Source organism: Spea bombifrons, chromosome 3, assembly GCF_027358695.1.
Source record: "Spea bombifrons isolate aSpeBom1 chromosome 3, aSpeBom1.2.pri, whole genome shotgun sequence".
NCBI classification, from domain to species: domain Eukaryota; kingdom Metazoa; phylum Chordata; class Amphibia; order Anura; family Pelobatidae; genus Spea; species Spea bombifrons.
Genome location: NC_071089.1, coordinates 47,726,615 through 47,747,000, shown reverse-complemented (window position 1 = coordinate 47,747,000; position 20,386 = coordinate 47,726,615). Strand labels below are relative to the sequence as shown.

General features: G+C 44.1%; 1 protein-coding gene across 1 annotated transcript in view; it reads left to right on the top strand.

Annotated features, from left to right (window-relative positions):
- The window catches only part of NDUFAF7 (NADH:ubiquinone oxidoreductase complex assembly factor 7), a 60,972-nt gene that overhangs the window by 27,327 nt on the left and 13,259 nt on the right, over positions 1-20,386 (top strand). The window contains exons 6-8 of the mRNA XM_053459792.1: positions 731-789; positions 7,072-7,185; positions 12,953-13,096. Of these exons, the coding sequence (XP_053315767.1) occupies positions 731-789; positions 7,072-7,185; positions 12,953-13,096 (317 nt within the window). The remainder of the gene's footprint in view (positions 1-730; positions 790-7,071; positions 7,186-12,952; positions 13,097-20,386) is intronic.

The window sequence follows — 20,386 nt, the reverse complement described above, 5'->3', positions numbered from 1 at the left end:
TTACCCTGTCTGTTTTCCTAATTATAGAATCCCCTACAACCACAACCTGCCTGGGCTTCCCTTCCTTTCTGATCCACTGCAGACTGGATGAGCTGCTGTTAGGGAGAACAGCTTTTTCCGGAAACCCTACCTCTGAATCTGCCTCCCCAACATGATCACTTACATGGGCAAATTTGTTGGGATAGAGAAACTTTGGGCTGGCTTCCCTCTTCCTCTTCCCTCCCCCACTGCATGTATGGAGGAGCAGTATTATGGAGCTTTATATGTTATGACAAGGATTTTATATTTAATTCTGAAGGTAATAGGGAGCCAGCGGAGGGCTTCACAGAGTGAAGAAGCAGAAGAATAGTATTGTGCGAGGAAGAGCATTCTAGCAGCAGCATTCCATATTCTAAATTAGATTCAGATACATTACATTATATAGTATTCCTAAATCCACTATATTATATATAAAGTGCTGGTCTTAAACGCCATGCAGGAAACCCTTTTCACATCATCTCTACTGTGACGTCTTCATAGGCAAAAGATACTTTTTTTTCTTTCTATAATCTCCTCTTTGATTGTAGATACAATATCAATTATACTGGTCTTCTGGAAACTAAACCTAAGTGCTTTAATAAACATGGGGGCCGTATTGTTTATTTAAATTAACCAAATTGATTAAAATATTATTACGAATGTATTCTGATTTTTATTTTATGTGATATAAAGTTTTCTTTTTCTTTACTAGGTTACTCTCTTTATATAGCACATGAATTTTTCGATGCATTGCCAATACATAAATTACAGGTATGCAATCTAATTGTGAAAAAATATATGCTTTATTGAATCTCTATTTGTGTGAGAGATTCTTATTTGAAAATTGTCAGTCTGAATATATGTCACTGCATGAAAAACAGAATTTGTGGGCAGATAAGAACCATCTGGCTCACATAGTCTGCCCATTTTATTTAATGTAAAGATCAGTTCTTTGTCTATTCATTAGATTATATTATGGCTAACCCATGCATGTTTAAATGCCCTCACTGCATTAACACTTACCTCTTCTACTGGGAAGCTGTTTTAACCCTCTAAATGCCACTGTGCCCCATGATATGCCTTTTGACCCCCTATGTGCCACTCTGCCTTGAGAAATGCCTATTATGGGGCAGAGTGGCATATAGGGAGGTATAAGGCATTTCAAGAGGCAGAGTGGCGTATAGAGCGTTAAAGGGCATTTCTGGAGGCAGAGTGGCATTAAGGGGGTTAAAAGGCATTTCATAGAGCACTCTGCCTACAGAAATGCCTTATGCCCCCATTTAACCCCCCCAACTTACCGGTGCTTTTGACTCCCTGGTGTGTAGCCGGGCAGCAGGTAGACGTCTACGCGATTCTTCAGCCGGAAGAAGGTGTGGTTAGCAGCGGGGGTTGTCTGCGTCCATCGCACAGACCTTCCCCGGCTGTCAGAGAGAATTCCCTGCACCGGTTTGTCAGCCACCAGATCAGTCATCTCTATTGCCTACCTTGGGTTGAGCGGTGGAAGGAGCATCTGTTAGAGGCAGAGGAGCACTCCTTGCCTTCTTAAGGGGTGTCTTCCCTTTATCGAGTACCGCCGGGCTTGTCCATGAAAGTTTTTGCGGTTGTTCTGGTTCCGACATGTGACAAGAGTCAACTGACACCGAGCCCTCACATCTAGGTGAGTCGCTAGGAAGTGGGAATGCCTGAGTAGTGGACATGTGGGCTATAGTGGCCCTAAGCCAAGCCTGTAGGGCAGCAGACATAAGAAGGTCAGACTCCACCATGGTCTTTCAAAATAATAATCTGAAAGACATGCAATGGGATATTCAGTAAGAAGCAGAGTCAAAATCAGGGGTCACCCAAGGCGTAGGGACAAACTAAATCTGGGCATAATGTATACAGTATCTCACAAAAGTGAGTAACCCCTCACATTATTTAAATATTTTATTATCTTTTCATGTGACAACACTGAAGAAATGACACTATGCTACAATGTAAAGTAGTGAGTGTACAGCCTGTATAACCGTGTAACCAGGGCCGGACTGGGACTGAAAAGCAGCCCTGGAAAAATTTGGAGAGCAGCCCCATATAGTTTATCTCACGGTGACGCTCTTATACCCACACACACCCCTTATACACACCCGAGTCACACTATGTGCCATTCTTTTTATCTCATTATTTGTATTAAAATGCCAGAAAGCAAAAGTGTTAAAAGGCCCTAATAAATGAAATACATTACACATAATGGGATCAAAACATTTACTACTGCGAACATTTTTAGATGAAAGAGTTCCATTTTATTCAGTGGAACAAAACACTGATCACATTATTCTTCACGATATTCTGGTAAGAAACTTTTATTTCTTTATTAATTCATGTAGACTATTTTTTTCCATATTTAATAAAAGCTATGATTGAGACATGTTTGGTTTTTATTTCCTTTCATTTGACAACCTACCCCCGAGTTATGCACCTCTGCCCCCAGGCTTGCCACTCTGCCCCCTGATATGCCTTCTAACCCCCTATATGCCACTCTGCCTCCAGAAATGCCTTATACCCCCTATATGCCACTCTGTCCCATGATATGCCTTCTAACCCCCTATATGCCACTCTGCCATATAGGGGGTTAAAAGGCATATCATGGGACAGAGTGGCATATAGGGGGTATAAGGCATTCATGGAGGCAGAGTGGCATGAAGGGGGTTAAAAGGCATATCATGGGGCACTCTGCCTCCAGAAAAGCCTTATGCCCCCTATATGCCACTCTGCCTCCCTGATATGCTTTATACCCTCCTACATGCCACTCTGCCCCATAATATGCCTTTTAATCCCCTATATGCCACTTTGCCTCCAGAAATGCCTTTTACTCCCTATGTCACTCTGCCTCCAGAAATGCCTTATACCCCCCATATGCCACTCTGCCTCCCTGATATGCCTCAACCCTCCTATATGCCCCTCTGCCCCGTGATATGCCTTTTAACCCCCTTTTTGCCACTCCACCTCCAGATATGCCTTTTGACCCCCTATATGTCACTCTGCATCCAGAAATGCCTTATACCCTATATGCCACTCTGTCCCCTGATATGCCTTCTAACCTCCTATATGCCACTCTGCCATATAGGGGGTTAAAAGGCATATCATGGGACAGAGTGGCATATAGGGGGGTATAAGGCATTTCTGGAGGCAGAGTGGCATAAAGGGGGTTAAAAGGCATATCATGGGGCACTCTGCCTACAGAAAAGCCTTATGCCCTCTATATGCCACTCTGCCTCCCCAATATGCTTTATACCCTCCTATATGCCCCTCTGCCCCATGACATCCCTTTTAACTCCCTTTATGCCACTCTGCCTCCAGATATGCCGTTGACCCCCTATATGTCACTGTGCATCCAGAAATGCCTTATACCCCTATATGCCACTCTGGCATATAGGGGGTTAAAAGGCATATCATGAGACAGAGTGGCATATAGGGGGTATAAGGCATTTCTGGAGGCAGAGTGGCATAAAGGGGGTGAAAAGGCATATCATGGGGCACTCTGCCTCCAGAAAAGCCTTATACCCCCCTATATGCCACTCTGCCTCCCTGATATGCCTCAACCCTCCTATATGCCACTCTGTCCCATGATATGCCTTCTAACCCCCTATATGCCACTCTGCCATATAGGAGGTTAAAAGGCATATCATGGGACATTTTTGTTTACTTTATATGGCAAGCCGATCCAGCTTGCCATATTAAATAAAAAATAATATATGCCACTCTGTCCCATGATATGCCTTCTAACCCCCTATATGCCACTCTGCCATATAGGGGGTTAAAAGGCATATCATGGGACAGAGTGGCATATAGGGGGGGGTATAAGGCATTTCTGGAGGCAGAGTGGCATAAAGGGGGTTAAAAAGCATATCATGAGGCACTCTGCCTACAGAAAAGCCTTATGCCCCCTATATGCCACTCTGCCTCCCCGATATGCTTTATACCCTCCTATATGTTCCTCTGCCCCATGATATACCGTTTAACCCCCTTTATGCCACTCTGCCTCCAGATATGCCTTTTGACCCCCTATATGTCACTCTGCATCCAGAAAAGGCATATCATGGGACAGAGTGGCATATAGGGGGGTATAAGGCATTTCTGGAGGCAGAGTGGCATATAGGGGGACACACTTACATACACACACATGACGATTTTTTTTGTTTTTAACAAATACAAAAAACACACAGTACAAAAAATACATTATTTTACTCACCTTCTACTTCTCTTGACTTCCTGGTAGCTGCACACTGTTCTCCTATATGCTGACAGGATGCCACTGACCTGACATCCGGTGCTGCAGCAGTCTGAGCGCGAGGGGGCGGAGCTTCCACCTCACGCTGCTCCCATCGTTATGCAGCCATCAGACTGCTGGGAATGTAATCTGAACGGCCGGTGCGTGCTGATGCCGCCGGCCGGAGCTACTTTGACACTTTTTTTTATTTATTTATATGGTAAGCTGGATCGGCTTGCCATATAAAGTAAAAAAAAAAGTATTAAAGCAGAGGCGGCCGGCGGCATCAGCACGCACCGGCCGTTTAGATTACATTCCCAGCAATCTGATGGCCGCATAGTGATGGGAGCAGCGTGAGGGGTGAAAGGTCAGTGCGAGGGGGCGGAGCTTTCACCCCTCACACTGCTCCCATCACTAGACGGCCATCGCACACGGCTGCTGGGTGCTGATGCCGGCCGCATCAGCACCCAGCGGCCGCTTTGATTAGATTTCGGGCAGCCTGGGGGGCAGCTCAGCGGCTGTCTTCATGGCCGCCCAGCCCACGGACCTTCCGGCCCACCGGGAAATTTCCCGGTATCCCGGTGGGCCAGTCCGGCCCTGCGTGTAACCTTGCTGTCCCCCTCAAAATAACTCAAAACACAGCCATTAATGTCTAAAACCTTGGCAACAAAAGTGAGTACATCCAGGAAACTACATAACGCATTAGTGAACACTATGAAAAAAGGTTTCAGACAACATAGTGTTTTAGCACACTTTGCGAATTTCCATGGTAATAATGGTAATTTGCTATATTTTATAGCAATTGAACAGGTTACAAAATCCTGGAGGAGGGAGGATTATTACCGTCTTTCTCCTTTTACACCAAGGATGGGGAACGTCTGGCCCACAGGCTGTATAACGCCCCCGCGGATTCACTTGGTCTGGCCCGCGGGGCAGCAACTGTGACCAAGCCCGCCTGCGATCACTTTCGCAAGGGTCCTCTGCTTACTGGTGCTCTTGTACTGCCCAGGGGAAGCAGGAGCCCAGCGGCACAACATCAGTTTACGTCACATCACCCTGTCGCGTTCCTGCTTCCACTGTGCAGTAAACAGAGTGCGAGCAAAGATGGCACGTTCTATGGTTGTCTGTGGGTTAATGTGACGGCCCTGAGGATTGCGGTAGCACCTAGCACTTTTTACTACTGTTCTGTTCAGACACTCATACTGTAAGCGCTGTTAACTATTCCTGGCAGTTTTCAGCAAGTGATGCTAGCACCTGCTGACAAAGGGTGACAAAAACCAGAACTTCTCACCTTCCACGAGAACTACAATGCATTTCACCCCACCATCAACCTCACAATCAGCCACTCACCCACAGAAATAAACTTCCTGGACACCACCATCAGCATTAAGAACAATACCATCCACACATCCCTGTATCACAAACCAACAGACAGACCGACTTACCTTAAAAACAACAGCTTCCACCCTAAACATACAAAAAACTCCATCATATACAGCCAGGCCGTAAGATACAACCGCATCTGTTCTGATACAGCAGATCGCGACAAACAGCTCCAGAACCTAAGGGGAGATTTTATGAACCAGGGCTACAATGCCAGGATAATTGACAACCAGATACAGAAGGCCACCAACATTCCCAGAAAAAAATTACTAAAGTACAAAGAACATCATACTGGAACCCGTGTGCCTCTGGTTGTCACTTACCACTCCCAGGTAGAAGCTCTACGCAAAATATCTAAAGAACTTCAAGCAACACTACACACCGATGACAGACTCAGGGAAATTTTTCCACAGCCTCCCCTACTTTCCTTCAGACAGCCCCCCAATCTTAAACAACTATTAACCAGGAGTGCCCTGAACAAGTCCACAAAAAATGGCACTTTCCCCTGCCTACAAGGAAGGTGTAAAACATGCGCACACATCCACACTGTGGACATGGTGCCTATACCAAATTCTGATACACTCCATAGGATCAATGGTGCCTTCTCCTGCAAATCTTCTAATGTGGTTTACCTTATTATGTGTGCTAAGTGTCCAACAGCCCTCTATGTGGGTGAAACAAGCCAGCCATTGCATAAAAGGTTTAATTCACACAGATTCAACATCAACAACAAGAGAGCAGAGACACCAGTGGGAGAACATTTTTGCCAAAATGGACATAGCATCAGTGACATCAGACTGGCTGTATTAATGGGACTATGCAAAACTCAGAGGGAGAGAAAAATATGGGAGGTTAAATTAATACTTAAATTTAACTCTTTAAATGCTGGCCTCAACCGGGATAGGGAATTTGTATCCCATTATCACTTTGTAGATAACAAACCAGACATGCACATAACCTGACCCCATTAGAGTTGTGAATACCTCCTGACACCTCCTTTTATGACTCCAATCCACCTCTGGTTTTAACACTATTGACTGATCAAAGAACCTTGCCTTAGACATTTTGATGTTATCTGCTTCCCAATTGTAACCATGCTATTTGACTGATACTTAAAGAGAGGTTTTTCACATTATTGTATAACATGCTTGATGAAGGGACCTGAGAGGTCTTGAAAGCTTGCAGTCTATATTTACTCAGTTAGCCAATAAAGGTATCATTCAAACTCCACTTGTCTCCTGTAATTCTACGGCTAACACGGTACCAACTCTCATCTTTTAAAAACCAGGCTTTAACAGTCGGGTAAATTTTTTCTGTAATATCTTTTATTACATGATAATATCTCTTACATGACTGTCCTTTTTCTGGAATTTACTATGTGTACAATGCATGCAAATATCCTCAATAATAAATGTGCTTATATGCAGAAAACAGAAGAAGGATGGCGGGAAATATTAATTGATATTGATCCAACTGTTCCTGAAAAGCTGAGATTTGTTCTTTCAACCAGTTCCTCTCTAGTGGCAAAATCCTTTATTCAGGTAATGCTATTAAGATATAAAGAAATCAGCCATCAAATTACAAAAAATAGCCATCAAACATTTTGGTAACCATTTTGTTTAAAATCTTTTTTTATAAATGGGGGAAAAACAGTAACCTCCCCCCACATATTTCCATATATATGTTTTTACTTGTTTAGATGATTATAGTTTTGTTGCTTTAACTCACATTTTTAAACATTTTAAGTTCTTATTAAACTTCACTTTAGAAATGCTAGAAATGTATTCATTTTGTTAAAATGGGACAAGGAAATATAATTTAATGGTATAGAAATCCTTAATATATTTTACAGTTGTTCATGATGTTAATATATGGTGGTGGTGTGTTAATGACCTAGTAAAAATGTTCTTTGTGCAGAATATGCCCAATTGTAAGAGGTTGTTAATTTAGGATTTGGGTTGTGAGAATGATTTAAGTTGGAGAATGATAATTAAGATTTATTATTGATAATGTGTTTGTCGTAGAAACACACACAGAAATGTTTGTCAGATCACAGCATGAAAAAGATTTGTGTATACCAATTAACTACAAACTTGATAACCATATACACTGTCAAATAGCAGCTTCTAAGGCAAGCTTGTAGAATTAAATTATGTCTGTACAAAATACTAGTTTGACATAATTTAGTATGTGCATATACATTTGAGGACCATTCCATTTGAAAGATGTGATTGAATGGAAAAGAGTACAAAAAGGGCTGAAAGATTAAAAGGAGAATTGGGCATTTTATATGTGCGTAGCGTAGTGTTCACATATAAAGGATGACACTTAATTGATGCAGGCACTTCTCACACTGTAAAAAAAAAAAAGTGTATTGTTGTGTTAGGATAATAACTATGTAACTAATAACTAAATCAATGTTGACACATTGTTGGCTAATTTGCTGAAAAAGATTCTGACTCATTACCTCTAATTCTTAAAGTGCCTCAGAAGTGCAGAGTATCTGTTACACTCAGCGTACTGGAATTGGAATCCTGGTGCAGATATTGTGCAACCAGAGGCGTATCTAGGGTATGGCACCTATGGCTCCTGCCATAGGCGCCATTTGAAAGGGGCGCCAGTGAGGGGCTTTCAAACGGCGTCTTTTTTTTTTTTTTTTGCGGAGGAGAGAGAGGGGCGCTTAGCAACCGCTCGGCGCCCCTCATTCTCCTCCACGAGGCCTCTGCCTCCGTCCCGGTGCCCGCTGCTTCAGTGCTGAGCGCCGAAATATGACGTCATATTAAGGCACTTAGCAGTGAAGCAGCGGGCACCGCAGCAGTGCAAGAAGGCAGAAGCCTTGTGCTCCCGTCGCTGGACCTCAAGGTGAGAACTACAAAGGGGGAGAGGGGTTAGGGAGTGATAAGAGAGGGAGAGGGATTAGATATTTGGACAGGGGCGCAATTTCAGCGCTTGCCATAGGCGCTATTTTCGGTAGATACGCCTCTGTGTGCAACAGACAAGAACCAGTTGCCTAGAAACCGGTAGTGAGTTAGGAGAATAATCCATAACAAACCGGCGGAGAGAGTAATGTGTGCGAACAAAACTAGGATCAGAATACCAGAAGTCATAATAATAATAATCAGAATACAAGCCAGGTCACAACAAGAGTAAAAAAGCAAGGCATAGACCAGGGGTGTCCAAGTATTTTTTTGCAGTGGGCCACTTCATCAGAAATGTATGTGTGCGTGGGCCGCACTTGTTTTTCAGAGAGAAAAATATGGCCTTTTAGCTTTATAATGCATATTAATACAGGGTTAATTTGGCGATTAATGAAAAAAGCAGTGGGAAAGTTTTCTGATCAACTTTTACATGTCATTCTATCAATACTAAGTTACTTAACCCCTTAACGACAATCCATGTACATATACGGGGTGACGATGCAATGTGTTGGTGACAATGCCCGTATATGTATGTGGTAGCGTTATTTTCCACAAGTAAGGCTGTCCAGACAAACCAAAAAAAACCCAACAGTTTAAAACACGCCCCGGACCTGATGCAAATCTGGTGAGGGGCATTCCAGGCTGCCTCTTCATTGAGGCAAGCCTGCAATGCCTCAGAGGGGGCTTCACAACCTCCCGATTTTTTTTTTTTTTTTTTTTTTTTTTTTTTGCCTTTTAGACATCTGGTCAGTCTGTGCCCACGTCCAAGAATTTGGGACATCTTTGAAGCCGGCCAATTCAATTTACCCCATTTCAGTCACTGGTCTGTGATTCACTGTGAATTGGCCGGCTTCAAAGATGTCCCAAATATGGTGGGCGCAGACTGACCAGATTTCTAAATGGCAAAAAAATACACACCTCACAAAAGTGGTCTTTTACCACTCAAATAACCCAAAAACCCACGGATATATATACTAGGAGCAGTGAATTTATACCTGGAATACAACGTGTGTGAAAATACAAAAAAAAATTACTACTATAAAGTTTGACAAAGGCTAGTGGTAGAATTTGTGCATGGAAAAGGGTTAAAATACCAGCATTTGAAATACCTTGGGGTGTCTAGTTTTCAAAAATATATGGTTTGATGGGGTCAATTGCATTGGCCGGCCTCAAAAGTACCTGAAATAGCACATGAGGCAGAATCACCAGATTTGGGGGAAAAATGGTTTTGAAATAGCAAAACGCTACTGGTACTTGCCCCATAACGTGCAGAAATAAGCAAAAAACATTGGGTATTTCTAAGCTCAGGACAAATATTAGAATTTATTTAGCAGGTTTTTTCATTAGTTTTTGCAGACAAGTAAACGCTTTTTCAAAGAAAAGTGAGTCATTTTTTAACAAAAAAAATCACCATATTTTATCATTTTTTTTATATTACATGATATGATATGATAAAAATAATGGTATCTAAAGAAAGCCCTGTTTGTCCTGGAAAAAAATATATGTGTGTGGGTGCACAAAATGAGAGAGAAGAAAATTACAGCTAAACAGCAACACGGAAAAGTGTTAAAAGAGCCTTTGTCCCAAAATGTAGTACGAGAAAGAAAGTCTTGTCATTAAGGGGTTAAACAGTAAAACAAAGTCAGTCCACAAACCATTTTAGCCAAATAAAACTGCACAAAGCTGGAGCACACTGTGGGTGTAAGCTGGATTTGTGATGGCTGATGCACACTGGAGGCAGGGTCGGATTGAGATCTTCACGGGTCTGTGCTGAGAATTTTGGTGGCCATTTTATGGAAACAAAAAAAAAATAGACAGAATCTTAACTCATCTGCATCGATGCGTACTTAATAAAGATTACATCAGTGCTTGGCAGATAATACAAGATAGAATCTTATGTGATGGTACTGGGAGTAATCAGTACATAAAAAAAAAAGTCATCGTACAGAGGATGCCTGAAGCCACAATTTAGTGCCACTTATCCTTTTTAATAAAATATGCAGATTGAAGGAAAGTAAATAACACAAAGTAAAAATTACTTTCGTCTCACTGATTTCTGGGCCTAGAATGTTTTGATCTCTGAAGAGACTAAAAATTCAAGAGTGCCTTTTTACCTCTAGATAAGTAAAAATTAAATAATTCAATTTATTCTTACGGTAAGTAAAGTGTCAGGAAACAGATGGCCAAATATACACACCAGGACAAGCTCTGTCACAACGACACCCAAACACACACACACACCTGGACAGGCTCTACCACACAGACACCCAAACACATACACACCAGGACAGGCTCTGCCACACTGACATCCACATTCGGACGAGCTCATCATTCATTTATGTCTTTTGTGTTTTTGCCCCCTTGTGTATTGCCCCCAGCCAGCCCTATGCGTATTTATGCCCTCCAGCCCCAGCTGCCCCCCTTGTGTATTGATGGCACCAGCCCCCACGTGTATTTGTGCATTCCAGCGAGCCCCCCATTGTGTATTGATGCCCCCAGCCAGGCTCACATTGTATATTTATCCCACCAGACAGCCCCCCTTTAGTATTAATTATGTGATGCCCCAGCCAGCACCCTCTTGTAAATTAATGCCCCCACACCCTTGCGTATTGCCCCCAGCCAACCCGACATTGTGTATTTACGCCACCCATCCAGCCCCTACTTTAGTATCAAATCAGCCCTGGCACCCAGATTACATCCACAAGGACCTGCCTAGCACCCAGATTGGAAGCATAGGACTTGCCCTGTTTGCCCCAAAACAGCCTGCCAGTGGCATCTCTGCCCCCAAAACAGCCTGCCAGTGACATCTCTGCCCCCAAACAGCCTGCCAGTGACATCTCTGCCCCCAAACAGCCTGCCAGTGGCATCTCTGCCCCCAAACAGCCTGCCAGTGGGATCTCTGCCTCCAAACATCTCCCCGTGCCATGCTATCACACACACATTTACTCACTTATTCAAAAATATTTATTCACTAATTCACAGATACTCATTCACAAATTCATTCATTCACAGATTAATTCCCTTATTTAGATACTCATTTACATATACTCATTTAAAAATATTAATTCACTCCTATGCAGATACTCATTCACTCACTCATTCATTCACTCAATCCCACTGCTTCCTTCTGTGATGCTTGCGCTTTGTGCGAACAGCTTTGGTTTTACCACACAGGGGAAGCAGACGAGCAGCAGGGTCATGTGACATAAGTGACTCCGCTGGGTTCCTGCATCCACTTGGGAGCAATTTGAAGGTTAGTAGCGAGCCCCTGCGGGCCCCTTTTGACTGCGTTAGACGGCCCTGGCGGCCGCATTGGCCCAGTCAGTCTGGCCCTGACTGTGCCTTTTTTCAGGTAGGAGCCTGGAGCTGCAGCTCCATCAGCCCCTAAGTTTATCCGGCCCTGCACCTCCTGTATGCTTTTTAAATATGTTCATGTTCCCTTTCTTGGTTTAAGGCTCTCTCCTGAAAAAGCTAACTTCTATGCTAGCAGTATGTGCGCTGGACATTTTTTATTTACTGATTGATTTGATGTGGTTCAATATGGCATTGCAACAAGTGTTCTGTTAACTTTTTTTGCAGAGTGCGTTGCCATTCTGTTTCTATGAAAGATGACATTAGTAACATATTATAGTACATAAGGTTGAAAAAAGACCTTACTCCATCAAAAATCCTAAATAAGCTACTTTGAATTCTGCCATCAGGATGAAAAATTCATTCTTGACTTCAAAATGCAATTGGATTTCTCCTTGGATCAAGAAGCTCTTAAATATTATTATTTTTTTAAGTAATTAAAATACTGAAGGATTCTTTTAAGTGCAGTGAAGAGCTGCAGCATACCCCCTCCTCTCTTCACAATTTGGACCCATTTTGGCTTCTGGAAGCAGCCAGTAGTTAGCAATTCCAAGTGGAATCAACGGGAGTGCCTAATGTGTGTGCATGGATGAGGGATGGGCTTGTTAAACCCCATGGATATCTTGCAGTGAGTATTGGTTAATACACACTGCTTCGTAGGTGATGCTTTTGATAGAATGCATTTCCTGCAAGGTAAATAGCTGGGAAGTGGGAGCAAATTCCAAATATTCCTTGCCACCAGTGACGTATACTGGCCTAAGCCAGCAGATCCAGGGGTTGTGACAAAAACCACCCTCTTGTGCAATCAGGCGGCTGAGATTGTGAATCTTGACTGGAATCTAGAAATTAAGTTAATTGAACTGGGTTCAAACAATCATGAGGGATAACTCTATTTATATGATTTATGTAATTGACTCTCTTTTGAATGTGAAAAAAAAGGACAGATAATTTATCTTGCTAACATTTTTAACATGTTAAAAGTTAATGCAAACAGTGTTTTAATGTGTTTTTAAATGTATTATTTCACCCTTTCTTCAAGGCTGATGAAGAAAGGGGTCATGTTGAAGTGTGCCCCAGTGCTGCTGTCATTATTCAGAGGCTTGCCTATCAAATAAAAAATTATGGCGGAGCGGCACTGATTGTCGATTATGGACACTTTGGAGAGAAAACCGACACATTCAGAGTATGTAGTTAATTATTGTAATCCTTATTATTTGAGCTTTACATATTTCATTTTACACATGTTCTGTTACCTTTGAGAATTCCATTTGTAGGTGAATTAAAATGATCCTGTGACAGGTTGTGCCTTCCTTTCCATATACTTGTAGTACACTTTAGGACAAATGCTTTTTTTTATCATTTTTGCGGTGTTGCTGTTTAGCTGTAATTTTCTTTTTTCTCATTTAATGCGCACAAGTTATATTTTGTTTGTTTTTTTCAGGATAAGCAGGACTTTCTTTAGATTCAGTTATTTATCATGTCTCATTTACATTTATAAAAAGGGCTTTTTATATATTCTTTATTAAACCTTTTTTTTTAGCTTGATAATACAAGAAATAAACGTGATTTGAATTGATAATACCTAATTTGTACTATTCTCCTAAGAGAATAGATTCTAATTACAGAAAATGTACATAGAATAATAAATACAAAAAGACAACAGTATTACTCCTTGGATCTGTCATCATCTATCTCTGTACCTTAATAACTCTCATATAAAATGCAAAGGAGCATCCTCAGTCCCTTGTATAACTATCCTTCTGAAATACATACTTCTGATACATATATTTCTCAGCTAGAGCCTGGACATGGATCTTTGTTCCATAAGGGGATTTCTGTTTTTTTTTTTCCAATAGCGTTCCATACACATCTTGCATGCCAGGAGGATATTAATAAGGAAAAAAATATATCATATTTATTTAATCCTGGTAGATCTATATGGAACAGAACCATCTAGGGGGGGTTAAGGGCTTAACAGCCTAAGTACTGGAACAATCCCACCAAAAATAAAGGCGAGTACCCTTTTCTGTAAGACAGCTCCAACATTTGTCGCCTTGGGCTGGTTGAAATTTAAACAAACGCGTTGGGACCAAATATCATAGGTGGAACAGCTTATAGAATTGTTTCTGTAAAGTAATACAGTGGAGCGTTCTCCTAGTGTTCGTCCAAGCTTTAAACCAAGTTTGTAGTGAGACCTCAAACCCACCCTTTCTTTCCCAGTTCTTAGTAGCTCTCAATTTTTCCATTGGCTTATAATTAGCTAGTAAATCCATCAATCTTGAAATAATATTTGTCGGTGGAATTGATGCACAGAATTTGTCTCATTTATCAGGTTCTTTGGTAGGGTTCATGGCTAAAAAAATGTTTCTGGGAGCTCTCCGCGGCGCTGAAGGCTTCCCAGAGTGGGAAGTGCCCGGGTCCGGACGGATTGCCTTTGGGGTACTATAGGACTTTTTCTGGGAGGCTCCTTCCCCATTTCCTTAGTGCTGTCAATTCCATTCAGGAGGGCCATAGGTTTGCCCCCCAAACCTTGGCGGCCACGGTTACGGTGCTGCTTAAGGAGGGCAAGGACCCCTGCCTCTGTCAGAGCTACAGGCCTATATCGCTACTGAATGCCGACCTTAAGCTCCTTGCCAAGACCGTGGCGCTGCGAGTGGCTCGTTTCCTTCCCCAGCTGGCCAACCCGGACCAGGCGGGGTTCGTTCCCCGACGTGAGGCCTGTGATAATACTATACGCCTGTTAAATATCGTCCACAGGGCGCGGGCGGAGGCTCGCCATATTCTGCTCCTGTCCACCGATGCCGAAAAGGCATTCGACAGGGTGGACTGGACGTTTCTGCACGCTACTCTGCACCATCAGGGGCTGGGCCCTGCCATGTTGAAGTGGGTTTCGGCCCTTTATGACTCCCCCACGGCACGCGTTCGGGTCAATGGCGTTCTATCACCCCCGGTCTCGATCGGGAATGGCACGAGGCAGGGGTGTCCCTTGTCTCCTGTTGTTCGTTCTCACCTTGGAGCCGTTCCTTGAAGCCATCCGCTCCAATCCCGACATATTAGGCTTTAGTGATGGGGGAGTGCAACACAAGGTGGCCGCCTATGCGGATGACCTCCTCTTTGTGGTTGATCGCCCTGTAGTTTCCTTGCCCAACATTTTAGAGGAATTTCGCTCTTATGGGGAGCTCTCGAATCTGAAAATAAACTTCTCTAAATCTGAAATACTAAACATTTCGGTGCCCTCGCCTCAGGTTCCGCACCTTGCCTCTAGCTTTCCCTTTCGCTGGTGCCCGGGGCAGATGAAGTATTTGGGGGTCTGGCTGACATCTGACCCTGCCCATCTCTTTCGTGCTAACTTTACCCCTTTACTGCTCAGATTGGCGGAGGACCTTAAGCGGTGGTCGCCTCTCTTCCTCTCGTGGATGGGATGGGTCAACGTAGTGAAAATGAACTTGCTGCCCCGGGTCCTGTATCTATTTCAGACCTTGCCAATTCGGATACCCCGAGATTTCTTTGTTTCTCTCCGTCGCGCGGTCACGGGTTTCGTTTGGGGGGGCAAGAGCCCTAGGCAGAAGTTTTCGCAGCTGGTCCGATCCAAATCCAGGGGAGGGCTCGCGCTGCCGGACTTTCATAAGTATTATCAGGCCACCCAGCTCCTCCGGATCATAGACTGGAACCTCCCACCTGCGCGCGCCAAACCTTGGGTGGCTCTAGAGTTGGGCTCCGAGCGGGGTAGGGTGTTGCACGTGGTCTGGGGCCCCGGGACGGGCCGCGGAGTGAGCACACACCCCTTTATATCTGCGACTTTGGCGGTGGGCCGTGGTGCCCCGTTCTCTTCGTCACCTTCGCCTTTGCTGGCCCTGTGGGACAACCCGGACTTTGCGCCGGGGCGAACCTGGGGCGACCGGGGGTTCCTGGGGCTGCCCTTGCCTGTTCGTATTCAGGGGCTCCTGAGGGGAGGTCGTGTTTTGCCCTTGGAGGTGTTGCTTCTGGGCGCTGGCCCTACATGGCTGGAGCGCTTTACCCATCATCAAGTGACGCACTATATTACTCACCTTCCTAATCAGCACTGCCTGCACAGGGACCCGGCTCGCTTTGAAACCTGGTGTGTTGGGGATCGCCCGCCGGAGGGGGCTGTCTCCTTGCTCTACTCGCTCCTTCTGGATTCTGCCCAGGCCTCGAGGCCATCTTTCTGCCGGGTCTGGGAATCCCAATGTGACATACTCCTTACGGATGCGGACTGGGAGAGGATCTTTATCTTTACACACAAAAGCTCCAGGGCCTCTAAAACCCAGGAGACGAACTACAAACTTTTGTCACGTTGGTATCGGACGCCCCAGCAGCTCCACCTTATGTTCCTCAATACCCCTGATAGATGCTGGCGATGTGGGGAGGACGGGGGTTCATTGCTCCACATCTGGTGGGATTGCCCCGGCGTTAGGGGCTTTTGGTCTGACGTTCACCGGGTGCTATCCGAGGTCTCTGATTCCCCCCCGCCGTTTCGGGCCCTGCCCATGCTATTGCATCACACTACACACTCGGTCTCCAGTTACAAGAAATCTGTTGTTCGCCATTTATTGGATGCTGCTAAGAGCCTCATTCCCCTATTGTGGAAGCAAACGCAGTCCCCGACGCTTCGGGAGTGGGTGTCCCGCGTGGAAGAGATTAGGATCATCGAGGATCTCTCTGCTGTCTCATTGAAGCAGAGAGAGAGATACACGGCCACGTGGTTCCACTGGCTCGCTTATGTGGCCCGGGGCGCCTTTTAGGTGTCCTTCCGCGTCGCTTCCGCATTGTGCCTTGCTTCTTCGCGGTCCAGCCCCCGAGCCGCTTTGCCTAGCTCTTTGTTGCGTCTCATTGGCTCCTTGGAAGCATGCCTTCTACTCTTGTCATTTTGCCTCTATAATTGTATGATGTGCACTGTCTTGTTCTGTATACTGACTACTATGGATGGTTCCGTGCGTCCCTCCCCTGTCCCTACTCCCCCCTCCCCTATTTTTCTTCTGTACCCCGTCCCTCTTCCCTCCTCCTTTTGAAATTTTGAAAAACTCTCAATAAAACTTGATTTTGAAAAAAAAAATGTTTCTGTCTAAAGTAGATAAGGAGTTCAACCTGTGGCAACCCATAGAGTCTAAATAATTCTGTGTGATGTATTAATCGACTCTCAACATACAGATCTGACGTTCTGGTTATTCCATGGGTTTTCCACCTGGCCGAACTCAATTCTTGCATATTAAAATAAATTAGCTCAATTGGGGATAACCTTGTAATGAGATTAGTTTTCCCTTTAACCCCTTCGTGACAATGGCTGATTTTATTTTTTTAATGCTAAAAAATTCAGTCAAAATACATTCCCTTTATCCTAGCTCTGGGGTTTGAGTACAGGGCCATTGTACAGTCTCTGAATCATCCTCTGTCAAATTCTTTCTCCGCATCCAAAGCCATAAGAACAGAGGGGGTTTTCTTGAGTTTTCTTAAGAATGAAGAAGACCCTGCAGGTGTTCACCAGAGATAAAGCACGTTTGGTCTGGATTTATTAAATTCAGGATAACCACATTCTAGAATCATACAATAAACCTTGACATCCTGGTTAATAAGTGATTTTGGCCTGTTATTAGTAACAATGGATGGACCTTTTCCAACTTTCAGAATAAATGCATCTCGGCTAGAAAGCCTTCCAGTGTACCCTTTCAAGAATTGGTGTGATAATTGGTTCTAAAGTTTTATAAAATATTGCGGAGAAGCTTGGTGGTTTACCTCCTTGCATATCTTTTATAGCAGTTGAGGACAAACGTGGAAGACCCAAGGCTTCCAACACAGAGGTCCAACGGCTTATCAGAACACCTGAAGAACAAATTGGCTACCCGTGATTTACCCCTTGACCTGGAGAAACTAATAACGAGATCGCCTAAGGAGACCTCTTCCTTGCCTGGCTCCTTGCTTCACCCCTTCTGAGTCCTTTCCTCCTCTATCTGATGAACCAATGCAGATTGGTTAAACCAACTTTCAGAGAAAGAGAAGGCCCCTTGCCGTAGACAAGTACATTGTGCCTCCCCTAGTACACAAGTCTCCAGAATTTCCGTACCCATCTCTTTAGGATAGGTCCATCTCCGCCCAGGCACTCATTGAGTGTGGTGCAGCCGGCGAGTGATAGACAGTTTTGCCAGATACACGACATACTGTTGGCCGCTAAAGAGACTCTAATTCATGTGGAAGCCATTGACTGCCAACCCTTTCAGCTGGACATTATAACCTCTAAAACAGTTCCTTTGTGCCTACATGTGGGCGTTCTTCATAATTCGTATTCAATTTCCTCTTTTTCTACTCCTGTTATCCTGGCATTCCCAGCACAACCATGTTATTGATTGGTCTTTCAGAGATATCACCTCCTGGCGTTGTACATCCTGTATTCCTGATCACCCATGCACAAGACTGATAGCCTCAATTAACTGTGCAGCTTTACCATCAAAATACCAGGGCTTCGTGCATGTCCTCAACAAAAAGGAGGCTGATTTCCTTTCCCCCAGATCATGCCTATGACTGCCCCATTCATCTTTTGCCGGGTACTATCCCACCTAGTGGTAGAGTCTACCCTTTATTCCCTGCTGAGATTAAGGCCATGGACCAATACATCCAAGGGAACCCTCAAAAAGGTTTTATTCCTCTCTCCACATCACCTGTGGGAGCCAGTTTCTTTTTCGTCTCCAAGAAGGATGGGGGTCTCAGACCCTGCATTGACCGTAGGGGGCTGAATCGTATCAAAAACACCTACCCCCTTCCGCTGATATCTGAACTGTTTGATAGACTCAAGGGTTCCAAGGTGTTTACTAGGGCTGCAACTAACAGTTATTTTCATAATCGATTAGTTGGCCGATTTATTTTTTCGATTAATCGGGTAAAAAAAAACAATATGCAAATTTTTTGTTTATTTAAAATAAAAACTTATAATTTACAATGGCATTTCACGATTTGCCTTCTTATTTTACTGACATAATAATTAAAGCTATATTTTAACAAGAACCCAAAAAATACCAAAAAAGCTTTACTAGTAAAGATTCATGTAAACTATTTTTGCCCAGTTATGCACATCTCACCCCCAGCTTGCCTCTGTCCCAGAAATGCCTTATACCCCTATATGATACTCTGCCCCTATATATGCCTTATACCCTCCTATATGTCAGAGATGTCACTGTGCCCCCTTATATCTCCTATATACCACTCTGTCCCCTGATATGCCTTATACCCCTCCTGATATGCCTTACAGCCCCCGATATGCCACTGATATGCCACTCTGTCCCCTAATATGCCTTATACCCCCTATATGCCACAGTGCCCCCTGATATGCCTTATAGCCCCATATATGCCACTGTGCCCCCCTGACATGCCTTATTTGCCTTAAGGACCTTTGTGAATAGTACTCAGGACAACTGGTCCAAACTACTTCCCATAGCTGAATTCGCCCTCAATAGTTCCAGCTCCACTCAAACCTCACCATTTTACTCTGTATATGGCTTTCATCCCGTCTCGTTTCCGTCTGAATCCATTGTGTACGGGATTCCTGCACTTGATTCTCATACACAGCACCTTACTTCTGTATGGAACTCTGTACGTACTGCTTCAACTAAAGCCTACAACAAATTCTCCCGTGCTCCTGTTTGTCCGGGCCCAGTAGTGATGAAATGAGATCCAAGCTATCATTGACTCTGGTGAAAGAGTCTCTCCAATACCTAGTACATTTGAAGTTGTATGGACCTGAGGAGAGATCCTGAGTGCCGGCCAATGACGTCCATGATCCTCGCCTTCTCCATACGTTTTACGCTTTTCATCCTGATAGACCCAGTGGTACCTATTGTCGCCGTATGGTCGAGTGTCGAGGAAGGGGTACCATTAGGACTCACCTGTCCATGCGTCCCACAATTACCCAATTCCGCTCTACGCAGACTGCAATCCCTGCCGGCAAGAAGCAGCCACCCTGTCACGTGACATGGCATCTGCGCGCGTACAGGAGTAACGCATAGTTGTGCCCTCGTCTTACCCTGCCTGACTTCCTGTGTTCTCAGTTTCTGCTGCCTATTTAAATATGGGACTTTCAATATTTGCTTACCCTTGGTTGGTGCCTTACTTTGTGCTGCTGCTGTAGTTTGATCTCATTAACCCATTGTGACCCGGACTGTTTGACCTTGCTCCTTGTTTCCTGATTTGGCTTACTACTGCAATCTCCTGTTACCTACCCGGCCTGTCTGACCTTGGTGGCTCTAGCCTTTCTTGTTGTCCTGTATCTGACCTAATCTGCTCCACAGGATCCATTGTATGGTCTGGTTACAGATATTATGCCCAAATAAACATGTAGAGAAGGCCACAGCTTTTGACCTAAGTGTGATCACATTTGCCTATTTTTTGCTCCTTTCCACCCAAGTCAAAATGACATATACAATTCAAGTCACCCCCAATGATCAGTTTACCTTTAGCTATTTTTTCA